A 19,165-nucleotide genomic window follows, 5' to 3' on the forward strand; every position below is an offset into this window, starting at 1 on the left:
AACGCGTTGAAATTTGAAAATAAGTGCATTTTATGTCGACTGCGTTGAAACGTGTTTGCAGTTGCTTCGGGTTTTGTCACTCTCCAGATGGGCTGGCCAAAATGGCGGCGCGGGCTACGGGCACGTCCCGTGTGCTAAACAAATTGGAAGCGTGCATCGACGCTGGAAATTTTTACGAAGCTCATCAAATGTACAGGACCATATATTTCAGGTCAGTCTCCGCGCGTTCGGTCTCTCATTCTTGTTGTACCGGCGTGACGCGCTGCGCAGTGCTGGTTTTCCGTAAACGCGCCGGAGGCATCTATGGTTTGTCGGGGTCGTCGCAATTTGGTCGTCACCTGCTAATCAAACAAACAAATCGCTCACACTCGCGGTCAAACCCACGTAATACTACGATAGTCTGTTTAAGGAATGCTAGCGGCTGGCTGGTCGCGGGCTACGCAAACGCAAGCGGTATCCGCGCTGTTGGGTTGTGCGACGACGGTGTTTCGTTGGGTTTGCTCTGACGTGTATGAACGAAACATCGGGTTAAATGCGAGTACGTCACACGTGCGCGTAATGTGCGCGGTTTCGGAATTTAACAGGACGGGTTCGCAGACGCACAGCTACGGCGTGTCAGCGGTTCTAGTTCCCCAGGGCCAGCAACGGGCATTCAAGACACCAGAAACTCGTGGAAACTGCGATTTAAATGACTCGCAGAGAAAAAAAAATAAATACATACCACACGCCGACTGACAATGAAAAGCGCTCTGCTTGTTTACTTGTTTCGCGTGGGTTTTTGTCTCGCGCTGGGCGCTTTCGTGGGCGCCTCGTTCCCGATACGCCGAAGCTTGCTTGTTTCTATGTCTGCCGGGCGACGTGCAGCCCCGTACTACAACAGTACGCGCCCGCTGATAAATGTCTGTTGAGAAGCCACGCGGCCCACGTCGCGACTGCTTAGCCTGCGCACAGCGTTCACGTCAATATATAATCGTGCGGCTCGATTCCATCCTAGTTAGGCTTTGCTGCAGTGCGGATGAGCACGCTATTGAACTTTGCTTTCAGTAACCCCGTGCTGTAGTCATCGGGAAAGAGAAGAGACCTAGCCCTTTTTGTTTTATTTCGCCCTGTACGCTTGCGTAAAACTCCGTGTCGAGACTCGTGAAGGGGGGACCTATCAAGTTTCGGGTCTAATTGTGCTGGTAGTTTAGCCGCATTGGCACGATTGCATCGTAATGTCGCAGCGCACGAGAACGTAATGTCTTATTAAGGCCTCCGCAGTGCTATCACCACATGTGACGTCACCTTGACACAGAGGCCGGGAGCTAGCAGCGAAAGTGCTGGCAAATCATTTGGCAGGATTTTTTAGTTGTTCTACGTTGACATGTACGACTGTGAAACACTTGGCGTGACTCGGTTGCTTTCGATGCAGTGATGGTGACTTCGTGCAACTTTTGGTGCTTTATCAAATTCTGTTTGGAGTGACTAGGAGTACTTTGCTGACATAAGCTACATTCCATTTCCTTGTCTAGAACTAGTATTGTCACGTTGGGTGAAGTGTAACCTGTTTCGAAGTGTAACCTGTATCAAGTGCCCGTCTTGTCGTATGTGTTCTCTTCATGTTGGTCTATAGTGCTGTTATGTTATTGCGGGTTTCCGGAGAACTACTACGTCAAACTCTTGCCTTTGCTTCGTCTTGTCGACAAATTCGACTTCGCCCTGCCATCTGCTAGCCGCCTGGTTAGCTCAGATGGTAGAGCGGCTGCCCCGGAAAGGCGGTGGTCCCGGGTTCGAGTCCCGGACCAGGACGAATTTTTTTTCAACTATGAGGCTTTTCTTTCGAGGAACCCGTATGGCTTTCCTTTGTAGCAATTGCTACGAACGAGTGGATGTCTGATTTTCCCTTTATTCATTACTTCTCTCCACCCTGAGGGCTTCCGCAGAACTACTACGTCAAAAACTATATTACGTACACTGTCAACACGAACCGACTCATCCAAATTAAAGTTTGTTGCAGTTACAGAAATAGTAACTTAACTATTTCGCAGTTTTTGCACCTGTCACCCCTTAATGGTGTCTCATATAAAAACATTCCAAGTGACTTCTTGTATCTGCTGAAGGCCATGCCTTGTGAACTTGCCTGGCAGTCCAAAACCTCAAGCTGGTAAGCTGGTGGTGTTCTGCAGCCATGTGTAACACAGCTTCCAAATTAGAATAAGGTGTCGGTGTATGATGCTTTCCTTGGCGAGTTACAATAGATAACCTTATCACAACATCACTGTGTTTTACCATTATGCATGTCGAGAGCTTTAAAGCACTGAAAGAATGTCTAAGAAGAAAGATGGGACTACTTTGTTTAAAATGTAAAGGATGTTTCATTTTCACTTTAGTTATAAAGGAAGGTGTTGGAAGATGCCGTAATGTAAAACTGTGTTTCACTTTAGGTAGCGTGAAGTTCTTTCATCATTTGTAGCTGGGTGCCTTAACGCCTTCACTTCCACCCCTTTGGCGCTCTGCCACACCTGATGTTCCGTGGCACATTTTTCTGGCTCGTTCAGCGTGTTCCGTGCTGTAGGAAATGTGCTACAGACATCGCATCTACAAAATGTCTGGTTTATTTTGTTCACAATAGGCTTCTGCATCAGATGCGGTAAAAAACAAAGGTACAAAGTGAGAATCAAAAATGCTTAAAACGTCCAAGAATGTGGAGTGCAGCTTTACATTTTTCTCACTCGGAACACCTCTTGAACTTTTTGACTTGGACCTTGGGAACTAAACAGAGCCTTGAAAGGATCTTTTAAATAGTATTCAGTGACGCGCTGAAAAAATTGAGCCCGCTCGGAAGCGTGTATGCTTTTATTCAAGCCTGAAACTCTGCAATGGTGATGACAACAGAGTGGAGTCTGGTGAGCTGGAACCTTTCCATTGTTTTACTATGATCTCCTGCTGTAAATGTGGACAAGTATGTCCATCTAGTGTGTGAAACAGAAAGAAACTAGAAAGTATTCTATAGTGTGCTGCCATCTGTGAAAATCTTGTCAAAACATCTGCTCTAGAGGCAGCTGGCACATCACCTGCCTCCTGCACTTTGGCCTCTTGTGGCCTGGCCAGCTCAGTGCTGGCCATGGAAGTGAATGGATTAAAGTCCAACCGACACTAAATTTTGAACAGTGCAGAAGGCCTAATCTGAAAAAAAGAAATTGGCATAATTTTATCTTCTGTAAGTTTTATGTACTTTAGAGCAACTGTTTTTAGGCCCCTATACAGCCACCGTAACATCTGCCTTTCGTTATTCATGGGTCCATTGCTAACGCATTAGCACCGGCCTGGCGCTCTTTGGCCATAATTGGCCCTTGCGCCACAAAACACCACATTCATCATCAAAAAAGAAATACAAGCAGATGTGTCACGGAAAACCTGTGAAGGTGGACATTTTTGATACCACAACTGGAAGAAATGCCACCATTTCCACTCGCTGGAAATGACGCAGCACCCAAGATTGTTGAGAACTAATGTGGCTAGAGTGTAATTTCATTGTGGTTGGTCTTTACTGTTATGTCAAGCTCCTTTATCATTGCCATCTATGCAAGATTTGAAACTGATGAAAGGATGCGTAAAATGGGAGGTTTCGTGGTCATTATGGGATAAAGCGTAAGCGTGTGATGCGAAGACGATGCTAGTAGTTCGTGTAAGATGCCTATCATATCTGTCTGTTTATTCTTATCTGAAGCTGTCTTTGCATACTGTCGAGCCACATGAATGGTTAGGTGGCCCAGGCAGTCAGAAAGCCAAACATCTGATGTCGGTATTGCCGTAATTGCACTTTCAATGCAATCTGTTGCTGTCGTTGCAGATACCGAGGCCAAAAAAGATATAGTGAGTTGAAGGAACTGCTCTACAATGGTGCCGTCAAACTCCTCAGGTTGGAACAGGTGAATTGTCCGTGTCTCCCTTTGCCACCTGCCGGGCGATATATTTCGCAGCGACCTCTCTTTCTCGGCGTCTATGGCAGTCTGCTACGGAGCACAAGGCCACGGGTTCGATCCCCGACTGCATTCTGAAGTGGGCGGAATGGAAGAAATGCTCATGCGCTTAGATTTAGTTTCACGGTCTAGAACCTCGGGGGGGGGGGGATTAATCCAGTGCGTCATCTTTCACATTCTCACGTACTCCATGGGACGGGAGCTTTGAAACAGGAACCCCTTAATTGACATATTTTGCATCTTCACGCAATTAAATAGTTGCCAAGTAATGATTGTAGGCCAATAGATCCTTTCCTGATTTGCAAGCGTGCTTCTCTGCACTGCGCACTTGCCCAACTGATCACGGTGCCGGCTGTTGTTCAAATGAAAGTGAAGTGCCAGCAGCACACGCCGTAGCTTCCTCCATGTGCATGATTTCATTGTGAGAGCCACATCGACATTTTCCATGCCGTAAGACAAGCTGTGCTTGTACAGGACTTGCCAAAATGACTATGCCATCGTTAGGTAGTTGGGCAACCACACCTCACAGCAAAGCTAGCTTTACAATAGCGAATAGGGTCTATTAGGGTCTATCAAAAAAACAAAGTGCACGTCCCGACGTGAATCACTTCATGAACTTTTTTTATAACCTTGACCACTTTGCTGGATTTTGTCAGAGAAAATCTGCTAACTTTTGACGCCGTTCTGCCGGAACCATTTCTGGGCAAGTGCTACCTTCTGTAGTTAGGTCAGGGGTGCGATTCTTGCCCCTGGCAGCTGCATTTAATGGTGGTAGTATTCAAGGTCACCCGTGCACCAAGCATTCGGTGCAGGTTAAAGAACATTATGTGGCACCTGCCGCGGTAGCCAAGTAGCTATAGCGTAGTGCTGCTTAGCTCCAGGTTATGGCTTTGATCTCTGCCACGGTAACTGCATTTTGCTGGGGACGATATTTTCCGTTTTTTTCACAGTCCATTGTGCAGCTCAGCTGTGAATAAATGAATTAATTTTTAGTTCAGGGATATTACAAGCGTAAGTGCACATGTGTCTCTCTTAATACTTCAACTGCCTGGTGTTTCACGAAATTTTGTGTAGCTTATACCAGGATACATATTTCTCATCAGTGCCAGTATAGATCTCATCAGTGCCAGTACAGCAGTGATGTGCTGTTGATAGCAAATCTCTGAGTCACTGGGCTGCTGTTTTCTTTCTTTGATCAACACAGTGCAACAGCGGAGCTGACCTGGCGAACCTATTAGTGGATGTGCTTGTTCAGTCAGATACGGAACCTTGCGATGAACAGATTGGTAAATATCCTTTATAGTATACCTGTTTTCAGCATGCTCACAGATCACTCATCTTGCTAGGGTGATTGCAATTACTACACCAGTGATACACTTCACTCTGACAGGTATCTTTGAAGAACTCACTGTCAAAACAATTTGTGTGCGCCACAACGACCATTCTCATTTACTGGATAGAATCGTCTCTGTGAAATTCATGGCTTCAGATTGGAGTTACTTGGCAAGATCAATTTATTTAATAAGACTGCTGCAAGAGACAACTGATTAGTTAATTGCTTTTCTTTCTTGTTAACACACCCAATATGTCCAAGCTGGAATAGCTGCTCCTGATGCCTTCTGCTCTGTGCGCATTTGACTCTGTTTCTGTGTGGTATGGCCAGGATGTCATACGTGCCTTTTACATGCTTTTGTTCTCAGTGTATATTAAAAAGAGCCAACTCACTGGGAGGTGGCCACTGTCATCGAAAACAAGCTGTAGTACTTCTGGAAGAATCAGTGCTCCAAGGGCAGAGTAAGATAAAGTGTCGTACCATTGATCTAGCTGATCTGAAACTGTGGAAATGGGGAGCTGTTCTGAATCGACTAACAGAAAAAATAAATGCTCAACTGCAGAGCAAACTAACCTGCCTTAGATCAACCAATGGTATTCACATTTCAATTAACTGGATGGATATATATGGGATGGAGATGTGGTGTGAAAAGGCAGGGAACTCGCTGGTGTGGCAAGATTAGGGTATTCGAAAACCAAAGAGCCACAAAAAGGAATTAATTGTAGATCCTTTAGAGAAGGAAGGCCTTCGTCATTTTGTGGTCTCAATTGGGCTGCCCGTAATGGCGAAGCTACACAACAAATGATAGCGGCCAGTTTGGTTGAGAAAGCTCTCACATGCATAAGATGTTCATCAATAGCATCAGTTTTGATATCTTCGCGGCACTTGACTCATGCAGCATAATGTTTTTATTTTGCCTGCCTTCTTTCTTATTTCTGTCTGCCTCACTTTTCACCTGCCGATGAGTTCTAATGCTTCATATAAACATGCTTCGTTAAGTGCTTGTGCTCTCACGGTTCTCATGTGTGTTTGCTTGCACTTTAAATCATATCTTCAATCTAGCCCAGCTATTCGTGCTTTTTATTGAAAGATGCACACCGCCTCTCATGTACGCAGAACGGTTGGGGCGCCTGTACGCGCTGCTGGTACCCCACTCACCCGAGCGGTCAGCGTTCCTGGCACGAGCATTGCAGTGGTCGGCGGGCAAGGAGCAGCCCGCACGGGGGCACCCCCAGCTTCACCGGCTCGTGGCACTCACCCTCTGGAAGGAAAAGAACTACCCGGAGGCGCGGCACCACTTTGTGCACTCGACGGACGGTGACGGCTGCGCCGCCATGCTCATAGAGTTTCAGACGGCCAAGGGCTACAGCTCCGAAATTGACCTATTCATTGCCCAGACGGTGTTCCAGTGAGTCGGGCTCCATCTCCAAGCTATTAGTTGCAGCTCTCTTACAGTGATAGCTGTATCACAGCTATGTTACTATGCTCTTTTTTATTAGTTACGTGCAACACTGCAGAAGCTATGGGCTTCTTTGACCAATCAGGGTGGTGAACAGACATTAAAGGTGCTGCAGCGTAGGCGGCGGCAACATCTACAAAGGCCACAATTTCCCAGTGAAGTCAGCTGCTGTGATAAGAGCGGTAGAAAATTTGTTCCATATGCACTCTGACACCAAAAAAAGCATGTGTCTTCAAGATATTTCGAGATATAGAGGAGGAGGAGGAGGGTCGCAGAGACTGGAAATGGAGGGTTCAGAAGGAGCACTCGGCCAGCGTGTCGCATGGAATGGTGGCGCCATCTCTTGATCCGTCTTGTAACATCCATTTCCACATTGTGTGCTAGCTGACATTCCTAAGTGCAGCCTTTTTCTTGATTAGAATTTGTGCTCGTTTACCGCACTCTTTCCGCACTGTTCCAAGCATGTTCAACGCCAACTTACTCGTTCATTTCGTCTAAAAGAGCAGCTTGGAACGATGCCACACAAGCAAGTCTGTAGAAGTCATTTTTCGTGAAGGACGAAGCACTTACCCAGGAGGGAGTCCTCTGCAGTGTCGTGGCTGTGCCAACTGCACATATGAATTTAGGCACTGTCAAATCAGTTAGTTTGTACTTATTAAAAGCAAGTTGATGTCTGTATAGCAGCGTTGCATTAAATCTCTTTTTCTCTGCATTTTCATTTGAACAAGTGGAGAACTTTATTTTCAGTATCACAGAATGTCAACAAATATTTTATTAAAGAACAAAGCAAAATCGCACAATAAACCGCCTTGCGACCTGCAGAGAAACTTCCAAGTAAGCACCTCCTACCAAGACCATTTCTCAAAGCCATTTAGTCGCCCAACGGGTTCCGTACTGTAGTGCTACATCTCGCTGCACAAGAATCTGCGCTCACAGGATGCATAACCTTGGTTCTGCTGTACGGAACTACTAAAACGGAATGTATATAAATGTAAATACATACTATAACTGTATAACACCTATCACTGTACATGCTGCTAAATGCAATGGCTGTTCTACTGTAGGTGATAGCTGTGGTCAAAATTAATCTGAAGTCCTATACTGCGGTGTGCCACATACTCATATGTATTGTGGTTTTGGCATGTAAAACACCACAGAATTCAATTCACTTTTATATGTGATAGCTGTTATACTGTATGCAATAGCTGTTGCAGTGATAGTTGCATAACGGCTATCGCTGTGGTACAGAGTGTAGATAGTAATGATGAGCCTAAATACCCACTGGAATGTCGGCCAATGCTTGTGCTTTGAACTGTCGGCATGCTGACAACTATTAATATTTATTTGTTTTGTTTGTTTTACAACAATAGCTGTTATGGGCTCACACCCCTGGTTATATTGATGTCTGCCAGTGTCATTACTGGAATCCCATAATCCCTCATGAGAAAATTATAAAGAAAAATTCTCATTGCATCGCGAGGATTCAAATTCGCGACTGACACATTGGCAATCCATGATTCTGCCTCTAGGCGACTCTGCCGATACTACAGCTGTGGAAAATGACGACCCTGGAGAGCACGATCATGCCAGTAGCTGCCTTTGGCTGACAGCCGCCCAACAATCTGTGTACTGAGTAGAGCTGGCATCTGCACTCTCTTCATGTTCTAGCGCTTTGCTTTCCCAGTTGTGGAGACGGTCCCAAATTAAGTTTTCGTCTTCTACATGTAATGAGAATGATTGAGCACCGCCTGTCTCATCTTTATTAGTCTTCTTTAGTGCTCAGCTTGTCCACATTTTTACTGGATGGCGCTGACGTCATGTTTTGTTCATGGATAGTGTGAGGCCTAATAATGGGTAGCCCAAATATAAATCTCAGAAAAGCCAAGCAAATCCAACAGTAAGAAGCTAAAGGGTTGCTTTATTAGAGACTAGTGGCGAAGTCTGGATGGAACAGAGGAGGGAAAATAGCCGAGTATTTCCATTTCATCACAGGGAGGTGTACACCTTGTTCAAATGAATGCAGCTCGCACTTCTTTTATTTCTCGAAAGCAGATTGCTCATTTGCAACTGCAGATGTTCACTCCAACAGTCACCACACGAAACAGTCAAAAGCTTACTGTCCATTATATTTCACTGGCTATCGCTTTACTGTTTTCTGTTGCAGGCAAAACAAATTTTTTAGTTTCTGAGGGCACCAAATTTGGCAAATCTGATCTAATATTATGAACACAAATCATTCTCGGTGACAACGTAGTTAAACAAATCTGTCATTTTCCGCACCATCTGACACCAGTGAATTGTTGTGGAGGCCCAGCCACTTTGATAGTAACGGCTATTGCACTTACACCGCCATCGTTGTATCTGCTGCTGTACGTGATAGGTAGCTGTTTTGTTGTGTGTGATAACTGTTGTATACTGGGAGCGATAACAGCTATCGTTGTAAGCGGAGTGCAGATATGTAGTAGTTTAGTGCTATAAATCAATATCTAAGGTGCCAGTATCTTACAAACCCATTATGACCTAAACCTAAATGGACAGTGGCATCATAATAAGCTCGTAGTCATGCCACCTGACAACAATGGCTTGTTTTGAGGATCCGGCCGCTTCGTTAGTAACAGCTATTGCTGTGATGCAGCTATCGCTGACCCTTCCTTGGCTCATATTTACATTTAGCATTTAATGTAACTCATCATTAATCACCGCCTGAAAAGGAAAAAAAAAATGTCCAGTCCTACCTCCGGATTCAGTCCTTGATCAATGCTGCCAGCTACAGCTAAGCAAGCTAATGGCTAGGCCTCGAAACCGTGGCAACTTGTGCCACTCAGTGACGTAGCGTTTATGGCTCAACGTTGTCATCGTTACTCTTAGCATGAAAATGGCACCTGAGAATGGTAAAAATTGCTTGAGCACTAAAACTGCATGTTGAGGGGGTAATATCGCTCAAATAGTGCATAAGTTCTTTGAAAAATTGAGCAGGAGATTCCACCATGCTAAATATTTTGGCTGCCATTATGCATAGTGGCTTTACTGGACATGCGACGACGCTGTAAAAGTAATGTTTGGAAAAAAAAAACCTATATGCCAGCTTGCAGTTTTTTTGCTATGGCTATGACTGTAAACGTCATTTCTTGTTGAACAGTGTTGGTGTGAAGTTGTGTGCAGTACTGACAGGAGCGTCACGTTGCAGGTACCTGTGCCTCCGTAACCCTTCCACAGCCTCGGTTGTTTTCTTAGCGTACACACGGCGCCATCCCAGTGTTCACCCTGGGCCACCCTACTACCTGCCACTGCTCAACTTCCTCTGGTTTCTGCTCCTCGCCGTTGAAACGTAAGCTCCTGCCTGTGACATCACACACTGCAGTTCATTTCATAGCACATTCTTTAAGGACAGACATCCTAAGCTGGTCCTAGGCTCAGAATTTCTTCTAAATGGACGTCACTTTGTGACTGGCTGACTTTACTGCCTCATTAGTGCTTATGTGCCGTGCCGTAAGTTGATGAGCTTACTTAGTATTTATGAAAACTTGCAGGCCTCCACGGAAGCATTGCGTAAAAGAGGTACTGTAAGAAACCAAAATATAGGTCAAGCTATTGTACAAGAAAAGGAGTGGAAAAATGACCCCTTATCATATATAGTGTGATATCGATTGTCGTCTGGCTGTAATGGGTCAAATAAGAAAAGAAAGCAGAGAGTGTGCCAGCATTATTGTTCTTGCCGTTGCGAAGACACGAATGTCGTAAACTTGCTGCAAGCTTTCGTAACTCCCCCGGTTGCAAAATTAACAGGTCTCAGCTTGACTTTAGTGCTGCATTTGGAAATGATGTGATAGAATATGCACAATCGAACGGGAGCATAGCAGCACCGCATCCCGGTTTCCGGGAACAGATAGTTAAACAGTGCATCAGCCGCTTTTAACTGGAAGCGTCGAAACCTCCCAGTAATGTTAGATTCAGTTCATTGCAAAGGCAGTTGCATTTGCTACTAGGTGCCCCACTCCATGAAGCAGAAAGGCTTGTCTTCTTGCCGGAGAAGTTTGTACCTCTAAATGCAGATGCGTTTTAGTGCTTTGTAATAAGACCGTGGTGGGAGATCAGCTATCCGCTGCAACAAATCGGCGCGCCTTATTGCAGCCAGAATTGGCAGTTTGCTGGCAGAAGAACGGAATCGAACTGAGCACTGTTCTTTAAAGATTGGCATGCCAACGTGATTTTATGGTGCAGCCGGAAGCTGGCGGTGTTCACGGTGCTGTGCGAGCAGTACCAGCCAACCATCAGCCGGGACCCCACGTACCCACAGTACCTGGATAAAATTGGCCAGCTCTTCTTCGGCCTCCCGCCGCCACCCAAGCCACAGGGCATGTTCGGTGCGCATCTGTTTCAGCCTTCTTTCATTGTTACTTTGTGGTCTTATCTGGCTAGGAAGAGATGCAAACATCAGAGTTCTGAATGGCCTCTGCTGCATACTGCTCTGGTGCATTAGGCTGATCTGCCTGCTGCTTATCAGCAGTGCACAATGCTGCCAGTAAAAAGACTGTGCACTGTTATAGATTTGGAACCGAAGTGCTTCTAACCGAAGAGGCGATCGTCTAGAATGTGCTAACTTCAGATAGTGACGGCGACGGTGACAGAGACCACGGCAGCGATGATGCAGTAGGGCAGGCTGCCTCAGCATTGTCCTCACAGAAGGCCCTGCAGATGATTCGGTCCCCCCGGGGATCCATTTTCATGAGGGACCTTCCACTGCACTATGTGGAGCACCTGGATGCCTTGGAGAAGCATGTCAGCAAGCTTTGCATAAAGCAAACAAAGCTGACAGACATGGGGTTTTCTCGTGCAAGCCAGTGAGAAGTACGAGGCGAGATGCTTCTGGCAGTCTCGCTTCAGCATTTCTTCTCGATTTCTCAAGCTGAGAGGCTGCCGCAGCAATGTTCTTGCATTTTTTACAACGCCCCTTTTGAGGCCACCAATGCGATGCCTCGGCAGAGCTCGCATGTCACTTCCTGCCCGTGACCCTGCTTCGGCAAGTTGTTTGCCAGTGCGACAAATGGTGCAACAGTATTGCCTGCCTACCCCATCCCAGCATACGTGCTTTGATGGCACTTTTGCCACTTGATCTTTTCATGCAGAAGGAAGCTTTAAATAACTTCTGCTTCGGCCGACTATTCTTTTTTTTTTTTTCTAGATTTGCTAGACATGCGGACTCCAGGTACATGCTTGAAATGGCAATACTTCGTTAAATCGAAAAGCTGTCACGAAATTGCTTTGATGAATCGTGAAAGAAAGAATACATAGTTTCAGTGCAACTGCGATCGGGAAATGAAAATAGTTCATTTCATTCCAAATTTTGTTAAATCAAAGCTCGTTATATTGAGGTTTGACTGTATTTGGTATTCACACACCCCTAAAAAATTGCCTTTGTTATATGTACATATTCATTATATACACTGATGTCAATTTGTTATATTTGTGTTTATTATGCATAGGTTTAGCTCTGTTTTTCACCTAGAGCAGGTTTCTCCCCACTGGCACATTTTTTTCAATACTTGGGTGTTTCTTTATCATATGGGGAAGTATTAGAAAGAAAAGTGACAAAGAAGTTGAGAAATTTGTACCTTTTCTAGTGTGATCCCGGCAAAAATCAGGTAGAAAATCAGGCATCAGGATGTACCATTGCACTGCGGAGCGCACGAATTTACGTTAACGTAACACCACCCTTTTGGAGCCATCGCAAAAAGGAGAGATGTGAGCTTGAGAGCGCTATGTTTCACCATGCAGGAATAAAAAGCAAATGAAGCAAACAAGAAATTAAATGAACTACATGTACTGTCACAATTCATTACTGCTGCCATGTGGACACAGGAAATGCTCCAATTGGCTGCTGCAGATTTGAATTGCTGGCGCATGTTTCCAGCACATTTTGACAGCGGCGACCTGTGTGTTTCTTCATCCCATTGAAGTTTGGCGACTGCGGTATAATGCGACGCTGGCATTTGTGAGTTTCGATAGGGCATCCGAAATTGGTGGGTTTACTATTCAAAATGACAGAATGGTTCTATTGAACAAGAGAGAGAGGGAGACAGAGGGTCATCTGCATGAACACCTCCCCCCCCCTCTCAGGTTGCCAGATTTCCACCCCTAAAAAATTACTCGGTAGCACCCTGATCCAGAGTTAACGCTGTAATCACTGAATCTAGTGTGCATGGTTTCAGATGTCCTTGCCATACTCATGGCTGTGTGACCCCAGTTGGAAGCCGTTGATTCTTGAGGAGAGAGTAACCGACATCCGCAAGTACTTGCCGAGCTACCCCAAAATGGTTATACGTACTAATGAGTGTATCATTTTTGGGCTTGTTGGTTTGTGTCTTGAGCATTTTAATATTGCAGAATGAGGCTGTCTCATGAAATTAGTGTTTTAGGTGTGTTTCTGTGAAAACAAGATTTTCAGCCTAGCAACATGGTTGTTTGCATTCATTAATCTGTTGCAAGGGTACTATGTCGGGTACTATGTCGGGTAAGTCGGGTACTATGTAGGGCAGGCTGGTGCTTATCTAATAAAGGTAACGTGTGCAATGTAAAATAACATAAGAAGGAAAAAGGAGACGCCAGAAAGAGCGCGAGTGCTGGCGCTCTTTACGTTGTGCCGCATTACCTTTATTAGCTCTCGAGTCATTTTGCTCACTTAGTGGCCAGCCTGGAAGTAGATGGCTGAATTGAATGAATTGTTTATCACTCAGATTCCTCTGGAATGACAGACATATCTGCCAGTGCGACTGAATCTTCTGTAAAGTTGACAAATTCGGGCTCGTCTTACAATTCTGCAAGCTTTTTACCAAGTCCTGCGAAAATTTTTCGCTTGTCTGTTCCCGTACCTACCGTTGGGAGTCTTGAAAAGATGCAGTAGGGACACTTGCTTCCAGCAAGTTTATTCAGACAAGTTCCCCGAAGCAGGCAGAATGGGCTGCACCAAAGTTACTGAAAAGGTCACTGTGATCTAGCGTGTTATTCGTCAGTACTTGTTGTGCCAAGTTTGCTGCTGCTTGCGGTCTGCAGCAACAAACTTGACAAATCATTTTTGAACTTGAATAATGTGAAACTAAGTCATGTTGCTTAAAAAGCCTTATGTACTTGTAAGGTTTATCGATAAATGATTAGTTTGGCCCAAGCAGATGCAGAGAAAATCCGTAATGTTACAGTGAGCTAGGGTGGGAACTTAAGGCGGTGTTGTCACCTAGTCTTTCTTTATTGCTTCTTTCTTCCTTTATGAAGTCTGCTCTCACAATAAGAGGGACTGTTTCAGTATTGTAAAAAGATAATTTACTAGTACATGTAGGCTTGACCTTATTTTTAAAGCCCCTTTAAAATTGGTTATGCCGGAAGGGTCCCCCCATTAGTTGGCCATCATTGATCCTTGGAAGGCTGCCTTCTGGTTGCGGGGCTCGCGTTTCCTAGGATGATCGACAGTGCGACCAGGCAGCATCTTGGATAACTTTCCTGTAACATGCCTCAAGCAGGCAGAGCACCATCATTTCTAAAGGCGTGGCCAGCTTGCTATGCATGGCAGCAAGATTGCAAATGCTGGGCAACACTCATGCGTAGTGACGTGCTTGAACACTTGCTCGGAGGCCTGATTACGTACACACAACGCACTGTGCGCACTGTTGGCACACAATGCGCTGCATTGCGTGCCAACCGAGACCCATTGACTCATGGCACGTGCAACAGGTGGCGCTATTATTTGTGCTGGGTATGGCAGCTTTGGTGTTTTCTACCGCATGAGTCTGTATATATGCTTCTTTCTCAGCATTCAGCATGTGCAAGTTTCTTTTTTTTTTTTTTTTTTTTTTTTTACACGAAGTTTGTGGTGCCTCTTCCTTCCGACTTTTGCACTGCTGCTGCTGCTACTGTCTGGCATGCCACATCAGGGGTTGGTTAACGTGCATAATGTACCTGGTAGGATCGCAGAAGAGAAGTCTATGAGACCTGTCCAACGAGAGCTCCCTGGGCATTACTACAATGTCTTTGTAGCTTCCTGGCTGTTGCCACAATACCCTTCGGAACTTCGCGGCCGTCATCACAATTCCCTATGGATGGCTGTAATTACGCACGAGCCCTCCGCAAAAGCATTGCAGAAGCAGCAACGCTTATCTTTGTACTCGGGTATAACAGCCCAGAGATAGATTGAATGGTAGAGTGGAGGTATAGAGAAGAGACAAAGAATAGGTCGAACCAACGCCGTCACGGCACAGGTGAATAACAATGTTGCCACTCTTGGCTCGTGGCAGCTTGTATACACTGGAGGGCCGCACGAGAGGGTAAATGTACTGTAAGAAAGCATGGCTCGTTTGGGGTCTGATAGTAAAGACAACGCTACTACTATACATGGCTAAAGTTGCAGACAAACTGAGAAAAAGAAATTTAATTCAAGATATGGCACGGTACGTGCGTGCTATTTCTGAAAAGTAAACACTGTGCAATTTTGTCCATCAATACAACTAACGCAGGGTGTGCAGATGCAAAGCTGCATTAAAACACCACAGTGTCAAGACGACATTACACAAGCAACCGTTCAGAAAGCCAACACTTCAGCACAGATGCAACGTGCCATGTGAGGCAGTGATAGTGCTAAGCTTCTCGCAGGCTATGAACAGTAGTGCACAACACTTCGAGCAAACATGTCTCACTGTGTGTTCTGTGTACTACGGAGACATACACAAGTGATGCATGCAAGAACATTTAACATCACCTCACGAGTGTCGTATGCCGTCAACATTAACGCCAAATATTGTCAATCAATGCAAATAGCGCAGAAAGCTTTGCTTACATTGATTCCCACAGTGCATAAGATCTGCGTGACTTTTCTGTTCTTTTTGCTCACAGTGAAAATTTACATTACAGGCAACCTGATCCAAACACTACTAGGGGGACTGGAAGATGACGACTCCGGCACGTCGGCACAAGCAGGCACAGCGCCGGGGCAGTCGACGTCCGCGGAAGTCCAGCCCGAGGAGCTGGATTAAATTAATTCGGAGAATCCAGCCTCGTGATGATCCGGTTCTGCCAGCAGATTGGAACTCGGGTGTGCAAGGGTTAATGGCTGGCATAGTTTTGTGCGCAAGGAAAGACGGTGGTTAGCCACACGGTACAAATCCGCCGACACGATGTGCGGCGCGGAAGGCTTTTTGTTGAAGCAAACAAGGATGAAGGCTTTCGAGAGGCCAAAGGGTCAGTGCGCTGTTTGTTGCAGACGGTTTTTCGCTCGTAGATTTATGCGTCTCAGCTGCTAACCACATTTCCCGCCGCGCGGGCGACGTGGCCTAGGCTACGGATGGCTACGAACCGCGCGTTCTTTGGATGTCGGGAGGGTCGGGCGGACAGGAATTCTTTCTGGAAGGTCGTTGCTCGGCCGCCGTCACGTTGTTGCCAGTTGCTTGCGATGGCCGACCGTACAGCGCTGTATGTTCGTTCGCAAGGTACTTCTTGTTTTTCTTACTCGCATTGCTGGAATAAGCAGCCCAACAGCAGCTTTATTTTTTATTTCCTTTGAGGCTGGAATGAACTGCAGTTGCGTGATGTGAGGCAATTATTAAACTATCTTGCGAGTTCCAGGCGAGCCTCCTTTCTTTTTTGTTTTATTGCTTCCTTTATGTTTTAATATGCTTTGACTTTACAGACTGGTCTTTGTGGAAAAATGTTCAGTTAGACATTGTAACAAAAAAAGAAAAGAAGCAAAAAAAGCAGGCTTATGAAAGAAGCTGCTGTGAAAGCACTAATGTTTGCCACTGGAGCAATAAAAAAAAATGGATCAGCGAGTACATGGATGTGTGTTTCATCACTTCCACAACATTGTGGCTTCGGGTTAGTGCGTAGCTTCACCTTAAGAGGCCAACTGCAACAAAGTTTGGCTTTTCTTAAATTGCCCAATTGTAGGGTTATGGTATATTCTATCGAAATAAACTGAGCGACAGTGCAGGTTTGGTAATTGTGTAAATCTCTTAATTGATGGGCTTTAAGCAGCACCTAAGTAGCCAACATGTACACCCATTGCACACAATTGTTATAGTGGATATATGACGCAAATCGTAACACGTCGCCTCCGAGATGTGCAGCGCACTCCAAAGTCATGCTGAGGCACCGCTCTGGTTTCCAACATTGTGTCCTGCATCATTTCCAGCAAGTGATAATCGTGGCTTTTCTCTCTCTCTCTCTCTCCCCCCCCCCCCCCAGTTTCTGCATCGTAAACTTATGTTTTTGAGAGCTTTTCGTGATGCATCGGCTCTCCCCTGTCGCTATCTGAAACTAGCCTTTTTATGTGGTCCAAAATTTTGTAGCAGCTCGCCTTTAAAGGAACGCTAAAGAGCAACAGTATTTAAATTCAAGCCATTTGATTCGAAGTCACGGTAAACTACTGGCTGAATCACGAGAGTTTCTGGTCCGTTTGCGTTGTCCCATGTATCGCGATTCAGATGATAGTGGATCGGGTGACGGAGAGGAATATTAGGTTTACTTAGAAGTATGACTTACACACCCGAAATTTTGAATAGGCGAATCATGTGAGTTGAGGCTTGGGATAAGCCAAAAATGACACATAAGCAAGAGATCACTCCGAAATTTGTGTGCCAGCTAAATGCAAAGTCTTATATTTTGGTGGAATGTGCCCAAAGGTGGCTTAGTCATTGGCTGAGAGCAATAGAATAGGTCTGCATTGTATTCAGTAGTGGACAACCAACAACCTGGTGACTGTTAATTTTGTTCACACGAGAAAGTCCTATGTAACGAAAATACAGCAAGTGAGGTGACATAGGACTGACGTCGTCGGTGCCGCAGTTCAGGCACAGTATTAAAGAGATGCTAAAAAAGAAACACTTGATCCTTGAAAACCATATCTTCATACATTTGACGGCAGCAGATTGTTTACTAGAATAGAAATTGGAGGCCAAACTTCTATTTTCTTGGTGCCGAACCCTCGGCTCTGGCGGTAGTGTTACAGATTTCAAGGTACCTTTTTGTGTGCGTGGTCGGACAATCGCGGTGCAGCAAAAGTTCTCTAGATTTGCTACGCTCATTCTCGGGCTCCCCTGTCCTTAGCATTCATCTTTACTAATAAAAATTTTAACCGAGCCTCAGCAGATGCCATCAAAATTGATGACGTGGCGAGCTGGTAGAAATTTGAAGGAAGTGCAGCCATCTGTATACATATTGCTTTATTTGTCTTTTGTGGTATATCAAGCCTCCTCACACCTTAAGAGTGGCTTTTAAAACGTTTGGCCTTTATTTTATTTTTGCTAGTAACGTTTGTTTCCAAAGAACTAGTAATAGAGGTCCAAGAGGGGCAATTACTGGTCCCGTTGTTTATTTTACTGCAACAGCAGTGAAAACGTCAAAGACGGTTTCCCGTGTTCGTGCATCCTTTTCACAGCACCATTTACCTCATCCTCGCCATTCAATTCACTCACGTTTACTGTCAGCTTCGCCTTCAGGCTCTGTTTGTACAATCGTAAAGATAGTACATGAAAAGCAAAATATTATGGCAAATATTGTGACACTTAAAAGTGTCCCATACACCTTGTAAACACTTTCGATAGGACCTATGCTGCAAATTTTAATCTGCGTAAAGTGCTTCGCAGAAATGTTTTCGAAGGTAGGCAGCTGGGTGTTTGCTCTCGGTGCCATACGTCTTCACGTAGAGGGGTTCACTTCTTTCATTGTTAGTCGCCATTTTTTATGCGAGGACTACCTTTCGTGTAGCTCGATGGGTGCCTGCCAAGTATACCAGACATGAAATTGTTGACATTCTCAATGACCCCCACTATGGCGTGCCTCATAATCAAATTGTGATTTTGGCACGTAAAACCCTATCATTTTTGGTTATACCATAGCACTCATACTTGGGAACTTGTGCAGGGCTTTTGTGGGCCAGGTAGGCTCATTGAATGTAGTGGTGTCATTGCCCTTATTGAAGGCCGGCCACGGCAAATGATGGTGTGCAGAATGGAAGACAAAGTGTGCAATGCAATATACAGTAGGCGCCTGTTCAAACAAAGCATGCGTTGCAAAATATAGTAGACGCCCGTTCATTCGACCTCAGTTAACTGGATTATTTTTTTCGCATATTTCGAAGGCACTGGGAAGTCCCAACAAGGAACCATGCATTAGAATAGAAGAAATACTATTTGTTTGAATGTGAAAGCATGCCTTTTTGGTTAATGTAAACGTCATCAGAGCCCCCTATGTACGCAGCAGTTATTAAGGTTTCGAAGACACAATAAATTCAGCAGACAGCGTGTCGCGCTTTCTTAGGTGTGAAACTATTTTTGTCTATCTTTTCATGGCCAGTGCTTCTCCCTCCCATGCCACCATCCATTACCACTTGTTTCACATTGTTTCGCGCCCCCATAGTCAGCAGTCTGCTTG

General features: G+C 45.2%; 1 protein-coding gene and 1 non-coding gene across 2 annotated transcripts; both read left to right on the forward strand.

Annotated features, from left to right (window-relative positions):
• The first annotated feature begins 76 nt into the window (after window positions 1–76).
• On the forward strand, window positions 77–16,566 carry LOC126529114 (Golgi to ER traffic protein 4 homolog). The gene is made up of 7 exons (XM_050176718.3): window positions 77–211; window positions 3,833–3,911; window positions 5,167–5,248; window positions 6,412–6,703; window positions 9,942–10,082; window positions 10,976–11,118; window positions 15,650–16,566. The coding sequence occupies exons 1-7, from the start codon at window positions 102–104 to the stop codon at window positions 15,769–15,771; spliced, it is 969 nt and encodes a 322-aa protein (XP_050032675.1). The 5' UTR covers window positions 77–101; the 3' UTR covers window positions 15,772–16,566.
• TRNAS-GGA (transfer RNA serine (anticodon GGA)) lies at window positions 1,715–1,789 on the forward strand. The gene has a single exon. It is a non-coding gene; the product is annotated as a tRNA-Ser (tRNA).
• Window positions 16,567–19,165: the final 2,599 nt, after the last annotated feature.

The sequence above is a fragment of the Dermacentor andersoni genome, chromosome 8, assembly GCF_023375885.2.
Source record: "Dermacentor andersoni chromosome 8, qqDerAnde1_hic_scaffold, whole genome shotgun sequence".
Taxonomy (NCBI): Eukaryota; Metazoa; Arthropoda; class Arachnida; order Ixodida; family Ixodidae; genus Dermacentor; species Dermacentor andersoni.